Source organism: Drosophila kikkawai, chromosome 3R (genome assembly GCF_030179895.1).
Source record: "Drosophila kikkawai strain 14028-0561.14 chromosome 3R, DkikHiC1v2, whole genome shotgun sequence".
Taxonomy (NCBI): Eukaryota; Metazoa; Arthropoda; class Insecta; order Diptera; family Drosophilidae; genus Drosophila; species Drosophila kikkawai.
The window spans coordinates 26845955-26868653 of record NC_091731.1 but is presented as its reverse complement, the minus strand read 5'-3'; the positions used below and the strand labels follow the sequence as shown (position 1 = coordinate 26868653).

At 49.2% G+C, this 22699-nt stretch overlaps 8 protein-coding genes across 9 annotated transcripts; 5 read left to right on the top strand and 3 right to left on the bottom strand.

Moving 5' to 3' along the window:
• Positions 1-2374: 2374 nt before the first annotated feature.
• Positions 2375-3448, top strand: Snap24 (Synaptosomal-associated protein 24kDa). Its single transcript, XM_017176247.3, has one exon. The coding sequence runs from the start codon at positions 2762-2764 to the stop codon at positions 3398-3400; it is 639 nt and encodes a 212-aa protein (XP_017031736.1). The 5' UTR covers positions 2375-2761; the 3' UTR covers positions 3401-3448.
• A 959-nt stretch (positions 3449-4407) lies between these two features.
• On the bottom strand, positions 4408-6035 carry Mpi (mannose phosphate isomerase). The gene is made up of 2 exons (XM_017176246.3): positions 5156-6035; positions 4408-5096 (listed from the first exon to the last, which is right to left on the bottom strand). The coding sequence occupies exons 1-2, from the start codon at positions 5730-5732 to the stop codon at positions 4471-4473; spliced, it is 1203 nt and encodes a 400-aa protein (XP_017031735.1). The 5' UTR covers positions 5733-6035; the 3' UTR covers positions 4408-4470.
• A 157-nt stretch (positions 6036-6192) lies between these two features.
• Alg12 (Alg12 alpha-1,6-mannosyltransferase) lies at positions 6193-9036 on the bottom strand. Its single transcript, XM_070286650.1, has 6 exons — positions 8562-9036; positions 8370-8502; positions 8137-8310; positions 7921-8074; positions 7490-7861; positions 6193-7433 (listed from the first exon to the last, which is right to left on the bottom strand). Exons 1-6 carry the CDS (start codon positions 8685-8687, stop codon positions 6281-6283), a joined length of 2112 nt encoding a protein of 703 aa, XP_070142751.1. The 5' UTR covers positions 8688-9036; the 3' UTR covers positions 6193-6280.
• A 74-nt stretch (positions 9037-9110) lies between these two features.
• Rpt3R (Regulatory particle triple-A ATPase 3-related) lies at positions 9111-10595 on the top strand. The gene is made up of 2 exons (XM_017175834.3): positions 9111-9783; positions 9835-10595. The coding sequence occupies exons 1-2, from the start codon at positions 9231-9233 to the stop codon at positions 10506-10508; spliced, it is 1227 nt and encodes a 408-aa protein (XP_017031323.1). The 5' UTR covers positions 9111-9230; the 3' UTR covers positions 10509-10595.
• An 80-nt stretch (positions 10596-10675) lies between these two features.
• On the top strand, positions 10676-14273 carry Tti1 (Telo2 interacting protein 1). The gene is made up of 4 exons (XM_017176218.3): positions 10676-10955; positions 11031-11529; positions 11584-13784; positions 13845-14273. The coding sequence occupies exons 1-4, from the start codon at positions 10771-10773 to the stop codon at positions 14242-14244; spliced, it is 3285 nt and encodes a 1094-aa protein (XP_017031707.1). The 5' UTR covers positions 10676-10770; the 3' UTR covers positions 14245-14273.
• On the bottom strand, positions 14242-17421 carry PpD3 (protein phosphatase D3). Its single transcript, XM_017176219.3, has 8 exons — positions 17026-17421; positions 16540-16781; positions 16318-16468; positions 16134-16255; positions 15807-16077; positions 15298-15748; positions 15153-15234; positions 14242-15093 (listed from the first exon to the last, which is right to left on the bottom strand). Exons 1-8 carry the CDS (start codon positions 17207-17209, stop codon positions 15034-15036), a joined length of 1563 nt encoding a protein of 520 aa, XP_017031708.1. The 5' UTR covers positions 17210-17421; the 3' UTR covers positions 14242-15033.
• A 201-nt stretch (positions 17422-17622) lies between these two features.
• Positions 17623-19179, top strand: LOC108080903 (uncharacterized). The gene is made up of 2 exons (XM_017175805.3): positions 17623-18225; positions 18290-19179. Exons 1-2 carry the CDS (start codon positions 18001-18003, stop codon positions 18872-18874), a joined length of 810 nt encoding a protein of 269 aa, XP_017031294.1. The 5' UTR covers positions 17623-18000; the 3' UTR covers positions 18875-19179.
• Positions 19180-19250: 71 nt separating this feature from the next.
• On the top strand, positions 19251-22449 carry LOC108081214 (CLIP domain-containing serine protease B9). Of its 2 annotated transcripts, XM_017176288.3 has the most exons (6): positions 19251-19622; positions 19951-20745; positions 21381-21483; positions 21542-21672; positions 21730-21837; positions 21973-22449. In XM_017176288.3, exons 1-6 carry the CDS (start codon positions 19463-19465, stop codon positions 22338-22340), a joined length of 1665 nt encoding a protein of 554 aa, XP_017031777.1. In that variant the 5' UTR covers positions 19251-19462; the 3' UTR covers positions 22341-22449. The 2 variants fall into 2 exon arrangements, with proteins under 2 accessions (XP_017031777.1, XP_070142752.1); XM_070286651.1 differs by having other exon boundaries at positions 21733-22017.
• Positions 22450-22699: the final 250 nt, after the last annotated feature.

The window sequence follows — 22699 nt, the reverse complement described above, 5'->3', positions numbered from 1 at the left end:
CTATACTTTTTCATTTAAATCAGCATGAGCACCTAATATTTATTATCATAACTTTTCTTAGGGCCCAGAACCACCCCACAGAAAGCTTTGAAAAGCTCCCACGTTTTCACCCTTATCTTTACAGCTACTTACCTACATCGTAAGCGCAGCAGCTTTATTTGTTGTCATGCTTATGATAGAGGATGAATCCAAAAAACCAGTGAAACTGGAGGCTCTAAGATTTACCATCCCAATATAATTTCCATACCAAGCTTGCATTTGGTCCACTTATGCCACCCAGAATCAAGGGAGTGGGATGTGGCTGATCGATGTTGTGGGACGTGCAAACCCAGGATAAAATATAGCCGGCAAAACTGGAGTCCACAATGAGAAGCAAGCATGGCTAATACCAAATTAAGTCTGAGTAGGCACATCTCCATTTGACCAAACTGGGTGGGGCCCGGGGCCTAGAGGTGCGTTTCTTCTTTTTTCTTTCTTTTCTTAATGCATCTATATTTCTTAATTAAATTACAGCTCCATGTGCGCATGGGATTGACCATGTGTGCGTGTAATTATAGTGTTTATGTGCCACTTGGACATTCCTGGCTCTGGCTCTTTTCCCAGCTTGGCTCGGCGCGACTGGCTGGCTGGCTGGCTTATTGATATAGCCCAAATGAGGTGAGTGCAGTCCCGTGAAGTGGATCCAAGAGATGAGAGTGGAGTGCTGCATTAAAACGTCACCTGATGTAGGCCGTGCCCGGTGCTTATTTGTTGCTATTTGAAAATACAAATTGCACTAGTCCCGGCCTGCAGTGAGTGTCGCAGGCAACGATATGCTGAGAGAAATGTGATGGACGTTTTTAGGATTAGAATATAGATGCTACGCAAAATTTAAAGATACATCTACTTTTACCTGTACAACATAATACAACATACAACGTACTGTAGATCTATTCTACTTTAAAACTGAACCGTTTTTAATATTATAGTTTTAAATAAAAACTTCAATGATTAAATGACTCTAAAAAGTATTTTATGTGGTCTTATTTATAAATGTTATTTGAATTGACAGGCTAATTAATTGCTGTTTAATGAAAAGGCTTTTGTGAAAATATTAATTTTCATTTTAATAGCATACACCAAAGATCATCGCTTTTTTTCTCTGTGCACCCGATCAAGTTAACATGGACGTTAACGTTAATGCTAACCGCGACACCAGAAACCATGGCCATAATGCGTTGCGGCGTTTTGCGTGCTGCTGCTGTTCGTCAAAGTCAGGCACCGTCTTCTCATCTTCCCATCTCGTCTGTCTGGCCCTGTAATTATATAATTTAATCAAATTACTTGCATATGTTGCCAAAAAACAAAAAAAAAAAAAGGAAACGCCGAAACCTAAAACCCCAAAAAAGAAGGAAGCGGAGAAACACTGGAGAGGGAAGAAAGAAAGACTTGCGAAATGGCCAAAATGCGGGCCAACATAAGTGGCAACTGAAATAAAAATAAATGCCAACGACAGCAGCTCCTGGCGGCCCCAAAATGCTTTATAGCCGCATTTCTGACAGTGAAATGTGAATGTGCCGCCTGCGTGCGTGCATGGGCAAGGATATTTGCGTACTTTAACATTCATCATCATTACTCTTCCGTTGCGGTTGCATTTTAAATTTTTAGGCGCAACTTACCTTGACAGGCGGCTTGACAGTTGCAAATTGCAAGCTCCGGCTGACGGCCAAAAGCTAGTCGCTACGCACGCCATTATCGTTAGAGAAGTTGAAAAAGTTGAAAAGCTTTCATTACATGCTATCAGGTAGCAGAGGTTATTAATCGTTGATGAATCTTTTTAGTAGTTAGTAGTTAGGTATTGAAAATGTAAATTAGAAGACAATAATGCAAATAGGTCTGACTATATTATAGTTGCTTATTTTTAGGAATTTTTAACGATTTCTGTTGAGTATAATTGTAAACCATAGGTACTCCCAAATAAATGCATATTAATTTTATTAAAACGGTCCTAGAAGCCTTTTAAGTCCTTGCGAAAACCAAAGAAACAATTTTTACAAGGGTATTGTTTATTGACTCTACTAAATAATAATTAATTAATTAATAAATAAAAATTGATTTGTCAGTCGATTTCATATAATTTTGAAAAGGGAATTTGTATAAATTTAGTTTAAAGGACAGATGACAATAAAGAATTTTTTTAGGCCTTGTAAAAGCAACAGTTATTTGCAATAAAAATCAATATTATTTTATTATAAAATAAACTCTTAAATTTTTTGCATTTAAATTAAAATGTTGTGAATTTAACTTATTTTTAAGTTTATAAGTTTTTTTATTATTTCGATTGTTTTTGCACGGGGGCCAGGTGGTAACTAGTTACCCTGTATCCAGTAGGGTTGCAGCGAGAAATCCTCCCCCGAGTGCGGCTGGTCACACTGAAAGACGAGGCGTATGTATACAAATTGGCGTAGTGTGTGAAAAATCGTATTTGCCAAATAATTATTATTGTTGCTGAATTGCACATTGTTGTGTGAAAAAGTTCCTGCTTAACAAACGAGCACAAATCGAGCTTAGCCCCGCCTCAACTACATACATATCCGTCTTGGCCAACGCAACCTCCAACCACCGCACACACACCAAAGCCAGCCCGAGATTTCGCACTGTGAGTCACTTGCCCAGATTTCCCCGAGAGCCGTACGTAGACAGCAGACGTCGCCGTCGCCGCGCAACCACTTGCTTGCCAATTACTTAAGTCACCTTTTCGAGGCAAGCAGCTAATCCAGACATGGCCGCCGTGGAGAACAATGAGCCCCGCACGGAGCTGCAGGAGCTCCAGTTCAAGTCCGGCCAAGTGGCGGATGAGTCTTTAGAGAGCACACGCCGCATGCTCAGTCTGATGGACGAGAGCAAGGAGGCGGGCATCCGCACGCTGGTGGCTCTCGACGACCAGGGCGAGCAGCTGGACCGCATCGAGGAGGGCATGGATCGCATTAACGCGGACATGCGGGAAGCGGAGAAGAATCTGAGCGGCATGGAGAAGTGCTGCGGCATTTGTGTGCTGCCTTGGAAGAAGGTGAACATCAAGGATGACGGCGAGAGCGCCTGGAAGGCCAACGACGATGGCAAGATCGTGGCCAGTCAGCCGCAGCGCGTCATCGATGAGAGGGAGCGCGGCGGAATGGGCGCTCCGCCGCAATCAGGCTATGTGGCGCGTATTACGAACGATGCCCGTGAGGATGAGATGGACGAGAATCTGGGCCAGGTGAACTCCATGTTGGGAAATCTGCGGAACATGGCGCTAGACATGGGCTCGGAGCTGGAGAACCAGAATAAGCAGGTGGACCGCATCAATGCCAAGGGCGATGCCAACAACATCCGCATGGACGGCGTCAACAAGCGCGCCAACAACCTGCTCAAGAGTTAAATTCGCACAAAGACGGTCTCAATTCAAAATCAATAGTGAAATACGATAGCCAGGAATCCACGGAATAGCCAGTCAGTCCCCCTCCCACTACCATCAACCAGGCCAGAGAGGGTACGAACCAAAAATGTTGTGTGGGCACAAACAGGAGCAGCAGCTGTTACTGCAGGCTACTGCTTTATTTATACTATATATTATATACAAATACAAGTAGTATACTTGACTCCGACTCCTGGCGGGGCGGCAAACGTAACGGACCCATCTACACACCTACCAGCGCACCTCACCAGCCGGAAGAACTTGCTACTTTCTACGACTATACTTACTCTACTATCTACATATATTTACTGTACTATATGCGTGCGAACCACAAAGTAACTACTTACTATTACTTACACTCGTGTACAAACAAGGGCGAACTCCTCGCGGATTTGCCGGAAACAATTTTATTATGAGATTTACCAGACGATGGACGTACTCTGTTTTTGGTACAAAACTTTTTGAGCATTTTACCAAACTCTGTGTGGAATCAAAAGCCATGTAACTACTGAGATGTATGGATATATTTACAATTTATAGAACCACCGGACACGGACATCGATCACTGATCATTTGTGGTGTCTCATATCGTAGCCAATTTTATGTTCTCCATTGTTGAGCCTCTTATGCTTGATCAAGATCAACAAAACAGTCCAGCACAGATTCTATTGAATTAATAATGTAACCTAGACTCGCACTCGAACCCCCCGACCCCCTGCTTCTTAAATGTATATCCCAAGTGAATGTAACCGAATGAGTTTCGCTTAGCCTAAGTAAACGTTGTTGATTGCAAATAATAATCCCAATTAATTATTAGGAAACGACCGACCTGTTTGTGCGCAAGATATTTCTCGTTAATTATTATATTGTATTACGAACGTGTATAGCCAATTAGATAACATTATTTATCGCTTACATTCTTAGCTCTTAAAATGCAATTATTTGAAAATAAAAGAATTCACCACCAAAAGTGGCCTTATGGTTTGTTTTATTGCACTTTACAAGAGGATTATTAGCCGATTAACTGAGAATTTTTATGGCACTCGAAAGTAGTTGCTGGTTGCTATGTAGCCGGTAAAGTCATCGTCGTCCACGTCGTCGCAATCGTCAGCCCGGGCAAACTCGATTTCTGGCGCCGCCTCCACTGGAATGTACACAATGCTGCCTCGCGTTAGCGTTATCTCCTTGGGCCCCTGATTCGTCTGGAGGCGCAAGACGCGCGAGCCCTTCAGCACAATCAGAATAGAGCCGAAGGCCTGAATTTGCAGCTTGTACGACTGGAGGGAGGGATGGATGTTCACGTGGATCACCGCAAAGTCCGGCACGGGCGGTATATACACCTGCACCTGCTCGTCGACGTGATAGGGAATGAACTCCTTGCGGTCGGGATGCCTGCTCTCAAAGATCACGGACTCAAGCAGCTGGTCCACATCCTTGTACTTGGGCGTCAAGCCGGCACGTATGACATTGTCCGAGCAGGCCATGCACTCCACGCAGTCGCCGTCGAGGTAGGCGTGTATCTCGTTGGCGCCCAGATAGATGGCCTGACCGGGCTTCAGACGGACCAGATTAAGGAAAAACAGCGACAGGACGCCCACATCGCCGGGAAAGACCTTGCTTACATTGGTGAACACTTCCAGCAGGCCGTTGGACTTTAACTCTGAAAGCAATGCGCTTTGAGACAGCGTTGGATGGAGGCTACCCCATTTACTAGCTCACCCTTCTGGTAGTCCTTAGCAATGGCCTTGATGCACCTGGCAATGTCCGCGTCGTCGGTCTTCATTAGCTTCGCGTAGCACAGCTTGACGCTGTCAGCGTTGGGAGCCTCGTGAAGTTGATCCACTGCCTCCGGCCCAATCAACTGGCTAAGCGGCTGGAACTCGTCAATGTTGTCCTTTATATCTCTGGCCGGCTGGAAGCCAACTAGTGCCAAGAACGGCGTCAGAGCAATGGCCAGTTCCGGCTTGTGGTTGGGATCCTTGTAGATATCCGGGCGCTCCCTGTGCAGCCGCTCCGCCTCGCACTTGTTCGGATGAACCTGGATACTGAGCGCCTGGTTGATGCTCAGTACCTTGAACAGGTAGGAGAGGTCCGTCTTCAGCACACGGTCCAGCGTCTCGCCGGTTTCCTTAACCACGGATACGCCGCAAACATGAGTGCCCATCCACATCTCCGCGTAGGGCTCCTCCTCGTTGAGCCTGAAGTCCGGATCGTTGGCCATGGCGAGTTGGGCCACCGCTGAGTTGATGCCTCTGCGGCCCCAGTCGTAATTTTTCACCCATCCAGTCAGCTCCATTTTTTCCCCCGAGTCAAAAGCAACAACTGAGCTACACAACCTGCTACCTGCTTTATCAAATAATTCTGATATCAGTAGGGTTGTGCACCGCGGTCTGGCAACGCTGCTCAAGGTCAAACTTGCACCGGGGGGGTCAAAACTTGAAATGGCTTTTCCTGGCTCTCTTGCGGATTAGATCTCGGATTGTGGAGGTGCGGGTGGTAGATCAAACATTTTAAGAAGCGTAGCGATGCGTGGGGAGGCTGGTGTGGCAAAGAAATGCATAAAACTGACTAGTCCGTGGACCGATGGTCTGGCAGCTCTATGAGACAAGTGTGACCGCTCACTGTATGCGGATTTTAGTGGACTGAAAATGCGGCTAATTTGGCGCTATTTTCAAATCATCAAATAAAACTTCAGTTTTACAAATTATAAAGAGGAAAGTATATTCCCTTGCAGTTTCTTAAACAAAAAACCTCAATTTTTACAAATATAATCTGGTTTTTATTTTCTTTTTACAAACTCTTACAATCTTTAATTCAAAACAGTTCAAAAGATGACAATTTTTGTCATTTGGTTTTCACGCTCTCGCTATCGTCTATTTTGTCAATAACCTGTTTTAAACAGTCCTTGGTTGATGTCTTTTCCAGATCGCAAATGCGGGTCAGGTCCATGGTGGCAATCTGCTCAATCATCTCCTTGATCTTCTCCTGTTTGATGATAGACTTAACGGACTGCCGAACACCGGCACGCCCGCCAGTGTCTCCCTGGGGGTTCTTTGGCGCCTGCTCCGCGGAATCGTTTTCGATTTGCTTTCCCTTGGCCCGGTAATGCTGCTCAATGATCTTACGTATTTTCAGCTTGGTAGCGGCTCTCGATTTCTTAGTCGTTTGTCCCATGGCGAGATTCCGAAGCTCCTGGAAGTTTATCTCCTTGGCTGGCGTCTCGACGGGTTCTGGTTCTGCCTCATCTTTGAGCTGCTCAATGTAGTCCAGTTCTAGGGACATCTCCTCCACCGTGGCGACAATGCCATCGTCGTCATCGAAATCCAAGCTTGGTTTACCCTTTGGTTTCTCTCTTTCCCTTGGAGTTTCCTTCGCCGTTATGGGTGATACTTCCTCCTTTTCGGGTTCTGGAGCAGCCTTCACCTTCTTCTTCTCTTTCAATTTGGGCTTCTCCTCAACGAGGGAAGCAGCAGGTTTTACCTTTCTATCTTTGATTTTGGAGTTTTCCTTGGGAGGCGCCGGCCGTCTCTTTAAGATTCCAATGCACGGCTTCGTTTTGATTCTCACAGGAAGCAGGGAGTTGTACTGGATGCCGATGCTGTTAAAGCAGTCAACAAACTCCAGGTTATCAAAGTCCTCTTGGAGCGATGACCAGAGCTCCGTATTCTGTTTATTTTTGGCCTCAATCAGGAGATGGGTGAATCGATTCAGCTCCGCTTGAGTATAATTCATTGACTCGTCCTTGCTGTAGGTCCACTCATCGCGTATTTCCATGAAGCGTGAAACGCCGCTCTGTGCGGCCAGGTTGGCAATGTGCACGGAGACATTCGAGGCGCCAGCCTCCAGGCGATGCAACCGAGAAAGGGCCGCTCCGCCCGGGTAGTTGGTGCCCGAGATGACAAGCAAGAAGACCGTCATGCCGACGTTCAGGAGGATGTGAGCTGCAGAGGCGAGAGCCAGGAAACTATGCCACGTCGACTTGGCGCTGTTCATCCAACTAAAAGGGAAGATAATAAGTTTTCCATGCCGTAGAGTAACTGAAGCCCAACTTACATGCGTTGGCAGGCGCAGGCTGCCGTTATATTGAGAACTGGGAACACGTATATGATGAATCGCAGCTCCTTGTGGGGCAATATGGAGTACAACAGCACAAAGGCCAGAGCTGACAGGGCCAAGGGTCGAATACGTGGCTCCAGGGCAATGCCGATGGGCACAAACACCAAGGATGCACCCATGGCCCGGGGCAGGGCCGAGTAGAAGTACCACAGGAAGGGCGATGTGCCCCAGTTGGAACTCTTGTTGAGAATGGTATTGTACCAAAGAACCTCACCCTCGGGCCACAGCAGGCGGCGCCAGAAGAACGAGTCCACCAGCACGGTGGCCGCCAAAATGCAAATACCTGCTGGCAGAGCAATCTTCAGCATCCTAATAATAAATAAACGAATGAGTATGAAATAGTATGTCAGAGATGGATCACCGCGCACCCGTCAATGGAGAATTTGCGCTGCAGCAGGCTGATCGCCAGCAGGAAACCCAAAAATAGTGCCAACTCGGAGCGAAAGACGAGGATGGCGACGCCAGAGCATACGATGAACGGCTTGTGTTGGTCGCGCAGCCAATAGGAAATAGCATAGAGCACTGCAAAGATCCCAATTCAATACAAAAAGTGGGTACAGAGGAGCAGGGGGAGGACTACTTACCAATGGGCAGGGCAAAAATGTTTGGCAACGGCCGTGTCATGTAGAACATGAAATGGAACTGCGTAATTGTTATGGCGGTGAACCACAGCCGCACCTCTACGCCATAGATCCTGGTCACGGCTTGCCGCAGATTAGTCCACGCCACAGATATGGCTCCGGCCAGGACAAGGCGCACTACGCGGAATAGAGATTAATACTGAAGAAGTTGCAGAAGTTGGCGAGCTGCCTTTTACCTACATATTGCGCCCAGAACTTATTAACGTTCAGCGTCTCGAAGAGCAGCACAAACGGCGCGGAAAGCATGGACACCACCAGAGGTCCAATGAATGTGCGAGGCACCACCCCAGGATACTCATGGTGATCGTACTGCAGAACGAGATATACAATCGAGGGTTTAAAAGATTTAAGTATTTAAAGTAACTCACCTGCGAGAAGTTGTTGCGCAGGTACAGAATGTCGTGCATGGCCTGCAGATTGAAGCTCTCCTCCACCTTGGTGAAGGGTGTGTACACCAGATGGGCGGCCGCCGTTAGAAACACCAACAAGTCCATGGCGATCTTCGGTCTTCGGGAGGTCGTTGTTGGTATTATATATGCTGGAGCAGCCCCCGTCGCATTACATAATGGTCACCGACTTGTATATATTCCTTGTTGTATTTATCTATATAAGCTGTGTGGTGGGTGCAATGATAGCATTAATGTTCCTTTCCCGGCCGGCGTTCCGCAAGGGTTGCACTTGGAAACCTTTTTGGTCGAAGAACCAACCGTGTGCTTCACCCGCCAGACAAAGAGTACCAATGAGCAAGATATATATGCTCAGAGGCGAGTAGAATATGTGTGGTTCCAAAATAAAATCGAAGTAGATATATAAATAGATCCATCCACGTCGAGACCACAACAAGAACGAAGAACAAGAGAAACAACAGGTCGCGGCAAACAGCTGATTGTGCGTCACAGAGGCACTGCGTCAATCGTCACTGTCCAACACTGATCGAATCGCAGTCATCGATAACAACTTCAACTCGTCCCTCGTTTAGCTTTTGAAAATTCAAGTCATTCTCCTTTTTTCACTTCCGCTCCAGTATTCGTAGAAACATGTCGAAAATCCGCCTGTTAAAAGAGGAAATTGAGAAGTTCCACCAGAGGTCATTGCCGAGATATGACGGCCTTAGCCCGGAGGACTTGTATGTGATGTATAAGAAGCTCCAAATGGAGCTGGAGCTTATTCAGGTGCAGGAGGACTACATTAAGGAGGAGCAGCGCAATCTCAAGAAGGAGTTCTTACACGCCCAAGAGGAGGTGAAGCGCATCAAGGCCGTGCCTCTGGTGATTGGCCAGTTCCTTGAGGCGGTTGACGAAAATAACGGCATTGTGGCGTCCACCACCGGCTCCAATTACTATGTTCGCGTCCTGTCCACCATCGACAGGGAGCAACTAAAGCCCTCCACTTCGGTGGCACTCCACAAGCAGAGCAACTGCCTAGTGGATCTAGTGCCGCCGGAGGCAGACAGCACGATTTCAATGCTGACGCCGGACGAGAGGCCCGCCGTCACCTATGCGGATATTGGGGGCCTGGACTTGCAAAAGCAGGAGATACGCGAGGCTGTGGAGCTGCCGCTCACCCATGCCCAGCTGTACAAGCAGATTGGTAAGTGTATCCGAAGTTGTTCCCATCCCCTTCATCAAGTCCCATTTTAAGGTATTGATCCGCCGCGTGGAGTGCTGCTCTTTGGCCCACCGGGATGTGGCAAAACAATGCTGGCCAAGGCCGTGGCCCACCACACCACTGCCTCCTTTATCCGTGTGGTTGGATCCGAGTTTGTCCAGAAGTACTTAGGCGAAGGACCACGCATGGTGCGAGATCTTTTCCGCCTTGCCAAGGAGAACTCTCCCTCCGTCATCTTCATCGATGAGATCGACGCGATTGCCACGAAGCGCTTTGACGCCCAGACGGGTGCTGACCGAGAGGTGCAGCGTATCCTGCTGGAGCTGCTTAACCAGATGGACGGGTTCGACGAGACCACCAATATTAAGGTGATCATGGCCACCAACCGTGCTGACACCCTGGATCCGGCTCTACTGCGCCCCGGGCGTATGGACCGCAAGATAGAGTTTCCCTTGCCGGATCGCCGTCAGAAGCGCCTGGTTTTTTCCACAATCACCTCGAAGATGAATCTGGGCGAGGATGTGGACCTGGAGGATCTAATCGCGCGTCCGGACAATATCTCGAATGCTGACATCAATGCCATATGCCAGGAGGCGGGAATGCATGCAGTGCGCGAGAATCGCTATGTGGTCAACTTCAAGGACTTTGAGAAGGGTTACAAGACCAGCGTGCGAAAGGACGAGACTCAACACGAGTTCTACAATTAATCTAATGATTTAGGGCACAGCCACATTACTGATAGCTATCAATGTTCAATGCTTCATAATTAAAAAATAAACAGAGCTTTATTTGAATATCTTTCCAATTTAAAATTTAAATTTTAAAAAGTAAGTAATTCGATTTCAATCGATTAGTCGTTAATCGGTTAATCGAACAGCGAACAGCTGTGTTTGTTTAAACTTGTTTTGCGAATTTGCCGGCATTTGGTTCGTTTTAATCTGTTTTCGTTATTGTTTCCGTGCCTCCAAGATGATGCATTTGGAGCGGTATGTGACGAAGATAAAGCCCGCCATCGAGGGATTCATAAAGGAGCCCAACAAGGACAACCTGTCTGCGGTGGAGCGCGAAATCGAGGGATTTAACTTTGGCGAAATGCGCATCTACCAGGTGCAAACGCTGGTTCCCTTGGTGCTGAAGCTGGACGAACTGTCCGGGTAAGTGTGACTCCCCCACACTTCCGCCGCGTGTCACATTCCTAGAATCCTACTAATCTTTGCGGTTTCCCACAGGGAGAACCAAGAGCTGCGCACCAGCCTGATGAACTGCCTGAGCAACATTGTCTCGCACACATACCTGGCGGATGACAAGGGCTTGCGATCCATCCTGGTGGTGGTGCTGCAACAGATTCGCGATCCCAAGGCGGCGGCTATGCTACCGAATCTTTCCGAAGAAATCAAACTGGCAGCAATACAGTGCATTTTCGAGGCACTGCGTCGGTCCACCAGCGATGTGCTGGAGTCGTTTTACGTCAAGGAGACAGCCATGTTGCTGGGACAGATCCTGCTCACGCTCCTGGAGATCATTGAGCGGGAAAAGTATCGGAAATTGGTGCAATCAGCCCTGCAGTGCCTGCTGGTGGCTTTCTACGTTCACGACGAATCCGATCCGGTGGATGTGGTGCTGCGCAATCAGGTGGCCGATACCATTTTTATATTCCTTCCAAAGGTCCTTATAGTACTTTTTAAGACATCCTTAAAGGATGACACGGTTGGCGAAACCATAAAATCGGTAAGCAGAGTCTTGAACTTTTCGTTTGATCCATAATGATAAGGTCTTCACTAGATGGCCATTCAAGCCCTGGGTCGCATCATCTGCATCATGTTCGAGGAAACCACGGACGAGTATATGAAAATGCGTTACGACGTCGATGCCTTTCGAAATCTTTTCAACGGCACCAACGGCCGCATAGAGCCGGAGGGTGAGTTCAACTATTTCGGCAAAAAAAAGGGCTCCATCGAGCAGAATGAGGAGCGACTGCATCAAATGCAAGCGGAGCTGCGTTCGCCCCAATGGGTGGCGGCCACATCTCGACGCCTGCGGCCCATTTTCGTGGAGACAAGTATTTTGAGGGCACACGAGGCCTTAAGGCTAAGAAAGAGTTATGCCGAAATGTGCTGCCTGCTGCTCAGGCACTGTGCCCACAACCTGCGGAGCAACTTCCTCCACATCCTGGAGAGCGTGCTGGCCCTGTCGGAGGACGAGGACCCTGAGGTGGCCCAACGATGCAGGGACACCCTGCTACATTTGCAAGAGATGCCCAGCAGCCAGGGCATCTTTGATGAGAATGCCGAGATGCTACTCGATGCTCACCTGAACAAATGGCCACGAATCCTGCACCGCTGCGAGGACAACGAACAGTTCGCCGAGCTGCTCTTCTTCAAGGGATTCTTGCGCAGCGTCAATGCTCAGAAACTGCAGCTGCTGCTCTTGGTCCCCAAGAACCTGGAGATGTTCGTCACCTGCCTGTTGACGGCCCTTGACTTGAGCACCAGTCGGGAGCTTCTGAACGAGGAGTACTCCCTGCGTCGCATGCGCGAAGGCGACTCCAAGGACTTGGCAGCAGAGCTGTCCAAGCTGACATGGCGCCAGTTCAAGCATCTGGGCTCGGACCGAACAGTAGCGATCCTGTATGATATTGCAGCAATTTTGGGTGCTGAGCCCACATTGAACCGCCTGATCTTCGACTATTGCCAGGACCTGATTAAGCAAAAGTCCATGGCCATGAACGAGGCTGTGTTACTCCTAACCCTGATGGTGACGCGGCCGGCGGTGAAGGCGGCGCGTGAAAGTCGCCTGGAGCTAGCGAGACTTTTACTGGACCAACTGCTTTGTGATGAGCACTGGAATCTGGCCCTGCAGCCGGACGCAGCCTGGCGACTCAAAGTGGACAAGCCCACTCACTGGTTTGAGGAGCGTACCCCGGGTATCTATTCCTCGGCAGTGGAGGTGCGCACCCAGGACTGTGATTCCGATGACGAGCAGTCGGAGCAGGTGGTCAGCAAGCGAGTGAGCATTGCGGACGCCCAGTTCAATGTGTTACACACCTGTCTGGTGCTAGATGCAGTGGGACACTGTGCCACCTTCATTGGCGACACCTTCGACAGGTACATATTCCTGAGTCTGCACAAGGTGCTCCTTAAGGTGGCTAGCAGTAACACCATTGTCCATCAGGCGGCCAGCTTCGCCTTCGTTTCGATGCAGCTGGCCTTGAAATATGCCGAGCCATCGCACTTCATCGAGTGCTCCACGGACTACATCACTTTCCACCTAAACGCGTTGCTAAAACGGCGCTCTAACGAGAGCACCGCTGCCGTGGACATTCTCACCGTGGTGCTGCAGTACAGCAGCCGTGGCAATGTACCCCACCTCGACAGCCTTTTCCATACCATACGCGAGGAGTGCTCCAAGTCCCACCAGACGGCCAATGTGCACTCGTATTTGCGCGTGTTTAATGCATTCCTAAAGCACGTCTCCAACTGGCAGGGTGACGCCGAGGCGGAGGTCAATGCTGTCGATCAGCCAATGCAAGTGGACGATGAGCGACAGAGTGTTCTCAGCTCATGGATGAATGCGCTTAAGAAGCCACAGTTGCTAGACGATTTGAATGGCGATGCCGATATGCCCGATTCGCCTGCCCAGGATGACCAGGAGAATGCAGGTGCAGAAGATGATACAGTACCGGAACCCATGAAGCCAGTACTGCCGCGCCATGTGGAAATGGTCAAGGACATACTAAGTCAGGTTATCAAGTTCGTTTCGACCGCTGAGCAATCACAGCAGATAGCGGCCATTGAATGCTTCTCCAGTGGCTTGCCCCTGCTAGCAGCCTACGAGAACGAGCTCCTGCCACTGGTTCATCTGGTGTGGCAGCCCCTGGTCGAGAAGTTTCGCCAAAAGGATGCCCTGGTCCTCAACCGTTGCTTCACTCTGCTCCACTTACTGGGCATTTATGCCAAGGACTTTATACTGAAACGAAGTCTCAGGTGAGTTATCATCTTTTCCCCCCCGAGTTCCTTGCGCATTTGTAAATGCCGCCTTTTCAGCGATGTGATACCTCAACTGAAGCAGTTCCTCAAGGCAGCCAGTCGGCACAGCAGCACGGAAGCCAAACAGCAGGCCAAGACCCAGGAGTACAAGCTGCAACTGAAGCTGCTCCAAAGCCTCGCCGACTTCATACTCGGCCTTCAAATAGAGGGAAAGCATCTGCATGAGCTAATGTCGACGGCGGCGCTCTACCTCGCGCAGGAGCAGCCGCCGGAACTGCAGACGCTGGCCAGACAGTTTTTCCTCGAGCTGGCGGTCTACAACGGTCCCTTTGTCTACGTGACGCTCCTGCAGCGGGCTCACCTCAAGGACTACAAGGACAACGTTAACCAGATCCTCGAGGCCATGGGCTTCATCCTAGCGGCTAGTGGGCCTAAAGCGTACGACCTTGACCAATAAAGAACAACAGACAGTCAACCGTCCTTTTTATTATGTATTTCACAATTGCTCTAATTCTGATTTTTCTGGTTCACTCGATGATTAACATTACAGGCTTTAATGCTAGATGTGTCTTTTAATGCGCTTCGGGCAGCTCACATGCTGTCTGCTCGTGTACGTAAGAGGAGTATGCAATAGTTTAGGGATCGAAGAAATCATTGGATTATTTTTATTTATTATTGAGGTATCTCTAACTTGAATAGTTTTATTAAATATAAACAAGGCAAGGGTTTGTTTGAACAAAACGTTTTTTATACACAAATGAAGCGTGGTTCGCGAACAAACAAAATTGAAATAGAATTTCCCGTTTGGTAGCCAAAAATGATTAAATGCTATGCATAAACAAACACTGTCTCTTCTTTCTTTGCAATTTTTTCACTTACAAGTGGAACCGCAGATGCTTGGCACCGATATAACTTAGCATCCGACTTCTAAAGCCACTCTATACAATATAACATATCTCCGATCTGTATCAAATATAGCTGAATTTATAAAATGATTGCTGTCCTCCATTTCATCATCCTCATCGGGCTCTCCGCGCCTCGATCTCTCGCAATACTTGTACTTAAGTAGTGAAGCTAGCAGCTCGCTGTGTGCATAAAGTCTATTGAGCATCTCCTCGGAATCCTCTGCCGTTGCCTCTTTGATCGTTTTAAGCTGCACTGCTCTGCGGTTGTGGGTTCTCAAGCTGTTGGAAAATGTGTATGTGTTGTGTTGTGGTTTAGCTATTGAAGTTATTTAGGAAACTGACTACGCCAGCCAGTTCATCAGGCTGTTGGCATAGGCCATGGGCTTCACGTCGGGATGCGGCTATAAGGATAGAAATCGTTTATACATCACCGTCTGCGCCATTCTATGCTCACACTTACCACTGCCTCGAAGGATTTGTAATTTGGTTTCAAGTTGTTTCCCGTTATGGTAATAAATGCGCCCATATTTCCCATAGTATCACTGAAAGAAAAAGCCCATAAATTGGAGAATGTACGTAATTCAGCAATTATCAGCAGTACTTACCAATAATTGGGAGCTGAGAAGACTGTTATGCATTGACCATTGTGGGCCACCTCGTAGCCCATATCCTTGACCTCGTGACTGCGTATAATGTAGTCCAGGTTGTTGTTCTTGCAGAACGCCTCGGTCACGTCCGGACCGAACTGGATGCCAACTCCCCGCTTGGATGGCCCGCGTCCCATCCACTGCTGTGGATCGGACCACAGAAGCTCGCACATGAGCCCCTCCTCGGGCGGCTGGCAATTGCGCTCAATTCGCCGGATATTGTCCAGGGTGACATTGTCCGAGGAAAAGAGACCGCCGTGCATGACCAGAATCTTCTCATTGATGCAGTGACACAGCGGCAGCCAGTTGAAGACCTGAGTGAATATATCGGCCATGGCGCTGGTGTACTTGGCCGTCACTTCACCGGTGAATCCGTACATTTGGTTCATGTTGATGCTCTCATGGTTGCCTGGAGTTCATCCGATCGATTAATTCGTGTTTAAAAGACATGGCGGATCGCCACTTACCACGTGACAAGAAGAAGTGATTGGGATACAGCAGCTTGAAGCCAAACAACGTGAATATGCATTCCACGGAAAAGGAGCCTCTGTCTACGAAATCGCCATTGAACAGGTAGGGATTCTTCTCGGACGGCAGTCCGTTTATCTCGAAGATATTCATCAGGTCGTAAAACTGGCCGTGAATATCGCCGCAAATCGTAAACTTCTCCTCGTCCGGCACAGTGATGTCCACCAGCGGGGGCTGAGCGCGCATATAAGCATCGATCTCGCAGAGTATCTACGACGAAGGGAGGTTTAAGAGAAAGGAGATAATAACGTTGGGATAGAACTCACTTTGTAAGCAAATTTGCGATGCAATCGCTTCTGCTCCTTGTAGTGACTCATTAAGTCCTTCATAAACTGCAGAGTCACCTTGCCGTCCTCCAGCTGTGGCCCCTTGTAGTCATCCTCAATAGCTGGAAGTTAGATGACCTTTTTATTTCTTTTTCTGGGGAGGTGCCTGCGGTGAGCCACTTACTTATATTCTCCATGTCTCTGTACATCTCGGAGAGCGTCATCTCGGGCTTATCGACCGCGATTGCCCGCTCGAAGGCGCGCATTTTGACGATCTTGTTGCACTCGGTGAATTTCAGCTTGGCGTCCTTGTCGTTGGGTCGGCACTTGGCCACCTAAAAGTTAAGTGCATTCGCGTTTCAGGGGTCATTAGTGAGTCATAGAGCTGCCGGGTACGCTTACTCACAAATTCAAAGTCGCAGAGGGCCTGCTTGAACTTGCCAAGGGACATGTGTGCCGCTGCCCGGCGATAGTATCCCTTGAGGTAGGCAGGATCCGCCTTCACCGCCGAGATGCCGTCCTGCAGGGCATAGCCGAAGCTCTCCTGGCGAAGATGCGCCAGCGATCGGTTGGCGTAATATATCGCGCTGTTCGGATGCAGTTCTATGGCTTTGGTGTACATGTCGATGGCTTTTGTGAACTCCTTGGCTGCGCATGGGGAGAGGGGAGGGGAAGGCGGTCAGTATTACTAATTAGGCCCGTCGAGTGGAAGTGGCCGGGGCCGAAGACTTGTAAATTATCACACAGCGATAGCTTCTGTATCTCCGCTTTAAGGTTAGGGTGAAGTGGCCCTCCGAAACTAGGGTCGCCCGGAGTGCGCTGGCGCTGACGCCTGCACGATGTCCACCTGGCGTGGGCATCGCGGTGCAAGTGATGCGGGGGCGGTACTTACTTTTGAGCAAATCGTTTCCCTGATTCTTGAACTGCTCGGCCGCGGCAAAATCCAATTCCGCTTTCGAACTGGCATTTGTCTCCGCCTCCGGCTCCTTGGGCCCCGTAATCTCTGCAGTGGCCGTGCCCTGCTGCTCCTGCTGGCCCTCGGCAGCCTTTTTTATTTCTAGCTCGGACGAAGACATGTTTTTTTGTAACAAAATTATTTTCTTAAACTTATTTACTGTCTGAAAATGTTCGAGGGTTGGAAAACGACAGACGAATTTAGTACTAGTGTTGCTCAACACGCGGCAAGTCTTGGCGATAAATGAACTATGGTCTATCGGGTTAGCCACTTGTATAAACAGTGGCGCGTTCCGTTTAAAAAGCACGTTATCTGGCCTTCCGGAACGAAATTGTGCTAATTTTTAAAGCTTCCCCCGCAGCTTGGGCAATCGATAACGGGCTTTGCAACGTTTATCGAAAATCAGCTGTTTTGAGTTAGGTTAGCAGTAGAGCCGAGCTCGTGTCACGGCGTCTCACGTGTGATTGCAAAAATAATTTGCACAATAGGAAAACAAAAGAAAAAACTACGAATTTCATATTTGACAGTTGTGTCCTACGAATAAAATATCCTTAAACTAACTTAGAAACATGAATAAAGCGGGTTTGACCAAAAGCCTGAGCTTAATTTTGTGGTGCGTGCACAGTTTGAAACCAAGTTTACTCACGTGCGCATCCCTAGCTTAAACAAAGCCGAGCTGTGGGAAAAATAGAAGTGGAAACGGGTTTTACTGTGGTAACTTGGAAGCGTTCGCTAGCATTCAGCACTTTGGGCACCAGTCTGAAGTTGCAGCCGCATCGACATTAACGCCAACGGATCCCGAATCCGTGCCAGTGCAGCGCGAAACTGATCGATAAGCCACCACCCAGAGTCAGTGCGGGGGCGTCACCGTCGTGGGAAAAAGCAGCAAACACATAAACAAACAGCATCAAGATGTCTATGAGCAATCTATCAATAGACGGCGAGTTCCGTTACATTATTCAATGGTTCAATGAGTGGAGCGAGCTGCAGCGGGACGACTTTGTCTACGTTCTGGTGGAGTATCTGGCTCGTGGCTGCAGCACAGACGTGGGCGGCGGTGTCTATGTGAACGGCCTGGTGAACTCCCTGGCCAATGCAGTCGTGCAGGACAAGCCCATGAGCCTTTTCCAGTGCCGCGTAAGTACATAGTAGAAAGTTGGAGCGCAGCACAGCAGCCGTGCTAACGGTTCATTGTCCGCAGATTAAGCTGTTCCGTGAATGGAGCCCCAAATGGCCGATCGAGTTCAAATGCAAGCTACAGGAAAAGATCAGCGAGATCGACGAGAAGGTGGGGGAGAAGATCATCAATGAGCTGAGGGGGCCCCATGGTGTGCACAATGGCGACGTTGCCGTGCATTTAAATGCAAATGGGGCAACGAGCGACGATGGCGGCGAAGAGCATGAACTGGAGCAGCCGGCGGTGGTCGTTGTGGAGGCTGAGGTCGCAGCTTCAGCTCCAGCGCCAGTGGTTGCGGCAGAGCCAGCTCCTGAGGCTGAGGCAGACAATGACAATCGCTTAGCGGCGGTCTTGAGCCAAGAGACGCCCGTTGATGATGACGACGACGTGGAAGAAGAGCCACGAGCAGAGTCTGCTGGCAATACCACTGCCGATGTAAATGGCCATTATCCAGCGGCTGCAGTGACAACGATTGCAGTGAATACATCTCCATCGCCATCCCCATCTCTTTCCACGACTCCAGCGATTGTCGAACCTGTAGAACAGGTCGAGAATAGCGTTACAGTCACCGTGGCAGCCTCGGCCGCAGAAGTTCCCCCGGTTGCCTAGAGATGCAACCGAGCCGCTCGTTAAAGACAAACCAGACCGACTATGAAAAGGCTTAATGAGTTAGTTAAGTATTTTAGCTGTACGCCATCCGCCACATGACATTCCATTTCCACGCAATGCATTTCTAGTTATGTAATCGAATCGAAGCCCACAATCCTGGGCTCTCGGCCAAGAAGTAAGACTTTTTCCCACTCTGCAGCCCTTTGGCCCTCATCATCGAGTATCTTAAGAGAGCATAAATTGTAAATTGTAAGCATCATTAAAAGAGAAGTAAAATGCTCCATCCATTCTACACATATCCCGTATCCTGTACATTTATTTTATTTTTTTTGTTGCTTTGCTAACTAGCTCGGTTCGACCTGAAAACATGTTTTTGTGTCATCGGGTTGTGGCTGTGGCTGTTCTGGCCGCTGGCCGGTTACTCATAGTGCTCGGGGATCTGCTACGGCTGCTCTTTGGCCAATCTGTGTTTACGGCCTGATAATTGGTTTTCTCGCGTCGCTCTCTTTCCGCTTGTGATTCGTCGCCGCCGCCGCCGCTGAAATCGAAATCACAAAATCAAGAGCTGGAAGTGGAAGTAAGATATGCATGCGCTGGTGTGGAGATTGGACCAATTTATTTCAATTTCGCGCTTGGACCGACGACGTTGTGCCCGCGGAGTTCGATTCTGTAATTATCTCAAATGAAATGCGTCGTCCAGAGGCTCTTGTCGCCAGTCTGTTATTGAGCATCCTTTTGCTCCTGAGAGGTGAGTGAATCAGTACTCCCGGGCATTCCTATTCCGCAAGAACGAAAGACTGAAGAAGCGAACGTGCCTCACGGGCTGGGTAATTAAGGAACAACCTGCTAAGTGGGTCAAGGCCAACTAGAAATTCCCAGCCGACCAAGCGAAGGGCAATAAACCGCGCGAGCGGTCGCGAACACGAACGCCGCTCCACAAAAGTGAGTGAGTGAGTAATTGCCGCGGGCACTTCTGGTTTGCTGGTTTTCTGGTTCGCGATTGCCGACATTGACCTTGGCGGCGCTGTTATTTCTTGCCTAGTCATCCATCCTCTAGTCGGTTCTTCTCATTTTAGTGTATCCCGGTACGGCTGCCTGCCAGTGCATCCGCCTGGGCGAGTGCCCGCCCTTTGCCCGCCTTCTGCTTCACCATGGCCCCGGAGAGCAGTCCGCCGTGTTCGCCAAGGTGCATTCGGCAGGCTGCGGCTTCCAAGGCCTTGAGCTGCTGGTCTGCTGTCCCACATCGCGCAAGCGCTACCACGGTGAATCATCCCCGGCCAAGCCAAGTCGCATGCTGCGCTTTGCACCGCCGGACGACCGCTGGATATGGGATGACTTTGGTGATAGCAAGGGTAGCAGCCACCCCCATTCGCATTCCCACTCCCACATTGGTTACTTGGAAATGGAAACGAGTCTGCATGACTACTGGGATTTCAAAGAGCAACGAAACTGTCCTCAGCCAGTGGAACCAGAGTTCTTTGACCAACGATTTGGCGGACACCACTTTCACTATCACGTAGAACACGGTAGGGGCGATGGAGCGCGTACTCCGCGACCAAATCCCATGGACAGACCAATTGTGTTTCCCGGGGATCTGCGCTTCTTGCGCCAGGGCGGAGACGATACAAGCGCTGATTCCAGTGAAGGACCTCCCCTGGCACCATTCACTACCACTCTACCGCCAACGATTATCCCGGGTCCAGCTCCCTTAGCCACAACAATAACCACACCGACAGCACCCGACGCCGTGACGATAAGCCAAGGTAACCTGCCAGGGTGCGGCATAAGCGTGGAGAGCCGGCTGCTGGGTGGAAGTCAGGCCACAGCAGGGCAGTATCCGTGGCTGGCCAGGATCGCCTATCGCAATCGAAGTGAGTACCCCATTAGGCGCTTTAAAACCTCAATTTAGAATTTAATGAACCATCCCCAAATCAACGCAACACCCGGTCTGTGTGTTTGTGTATGAGGAATCTCTTAAAGATCTCGGTCTGGAGCGAACCATTTCCCTGGTTATCCTAGCCAATCTCGTTGGCCACGATGCCCATTCTTGTGGTGAGATATACTCCAAAGGCAAAGAGTAGAGCAGCCAGTCCCAGGGCCACGGGTCCTCGATTGTTCGGAGGTGCCGAAAATCCAGGGTCATTTCCGTTAGAAGGACCTACTTTTCCCCCAGGTCCGCCCTTGCCACACTTTCCACACGGGCCTCCACCGCCACAGGGTTTTGGGCCACAGGGCTTTCGTTTCGGGGGAGGAGCGGCAAGTTTGCTATCACGGGAAGGATCGGTATCACTACAGACGCGAGAAGGATCGGTAGCATTACCGCCGTGGAAAGAAGCACCAGGACCTCTACCACATCCTCCTCCCTGAGATTGGCAAGTGGCTTGACCTGGAGGTGGTGGCGGTGCTTTGCCTCTGCCACAGGGACACACGCACATCTTTTCCTGGGAGTGGCTGAGGAATAGATAAGGAAATGGGTTAATGGGTCTTTTTATTCTTATGTTTACAGCCAGCAGCCGTATTAGCTTCCGCTGCTCTGGATCCCTAATCTCCAGTAACTACATTGTCACCGCCGCCCATTGTGTGGTGAACCTTGTCAGCGACCTTGAACTGTAAGTTGAAATCAGAAAGCGAATGGTGCATTCTAAGCCAGGCTATTCTTTCGAACAGATCCCATGTGAGATTTGGAGGCGAAGATGGGTCGAATGTGTTGGCCATCAGCCAGGTTATGGTGCATCCGAACTATGACCAGCCCCGATATGCCAACGACATCGCTCTTCTGCGACTCAACAACACAGGGGGTAAGTGTTCCTGACTCTCCTTACTACTATCTCAGGACTTATGTCCTGTAATGGCAGAAGCCATTACGCCCATTTGCTTACCCTTGAACAGCTCGACGACCCTGGGTAACAGGTTGATTGGACAAACGGGAGTTGCAGCCGGTTGGAGTACTAGGAATCCGGAAAGTGAGTCTCGAATAAAAATGTAGATCGTCTATATCTGGTCTGTTGAATTGTTCAACTAACTGTTACTGTCAAGATCTGCTTACTACGTTTATTGCCGACTATCCCTGAAAAAATATATATTTCCCCCATCTCTAGGTACTGGGCCAAACAATTCCTCCTCCACGGTGCGCTTCATCCGCTTGCCAATAGTAAACACCACCAGCTGCGCCATTGCCTATGCCAGCCTCAGTGAGAACTTCCAGCAGCCGATCGTGATCACGCCGAGCCATCTTTGTGCTCAGGGACAGCCCATGAACGACGTGTGCCGCGGAGATAGCGGCGGTCCCTTTATGGACGACGGAAGCTCTGGTCTATTTGGAGCAATGGGACGCCACACACTAATTGGTATCGTGGCTTTTGGACCAACGCTGTGCGGTGTGACCACCATTCCCGGGGTTTACACGCTGGTTAGTAGCTTTACCGATTGGATCGTGCGGAGCATCAACGGAATAACCAACCAATGAGCGATGGTTCGCTTGGCACCCGAAGCCAAGCAAGTTCATCCAAAGCCTTCTATGCCAAAGTCTTAAAGAATACCCAATGAATATGTATATTGATTTGGGATCAATAAAATCATATGAAAATTTGTAAAGCTTTGCCTTCTTCAATAACGGCGAGAAAAGGTTACAACGAAGGTTGGTTTAATTCTTGTAAGTATGATACAGAAATAGCTTACTCAACAAACTTTGATAAGAGTACCTCGGGACACTTATCCTTTATAGACTAAGAATCATTTATATTAAACCTAAGATCACCTATCTGATCCCACTATTGTTGTTCGTATCTGATTTCGAGTCACCCCGAAAAGCTTATGGGACAAAGC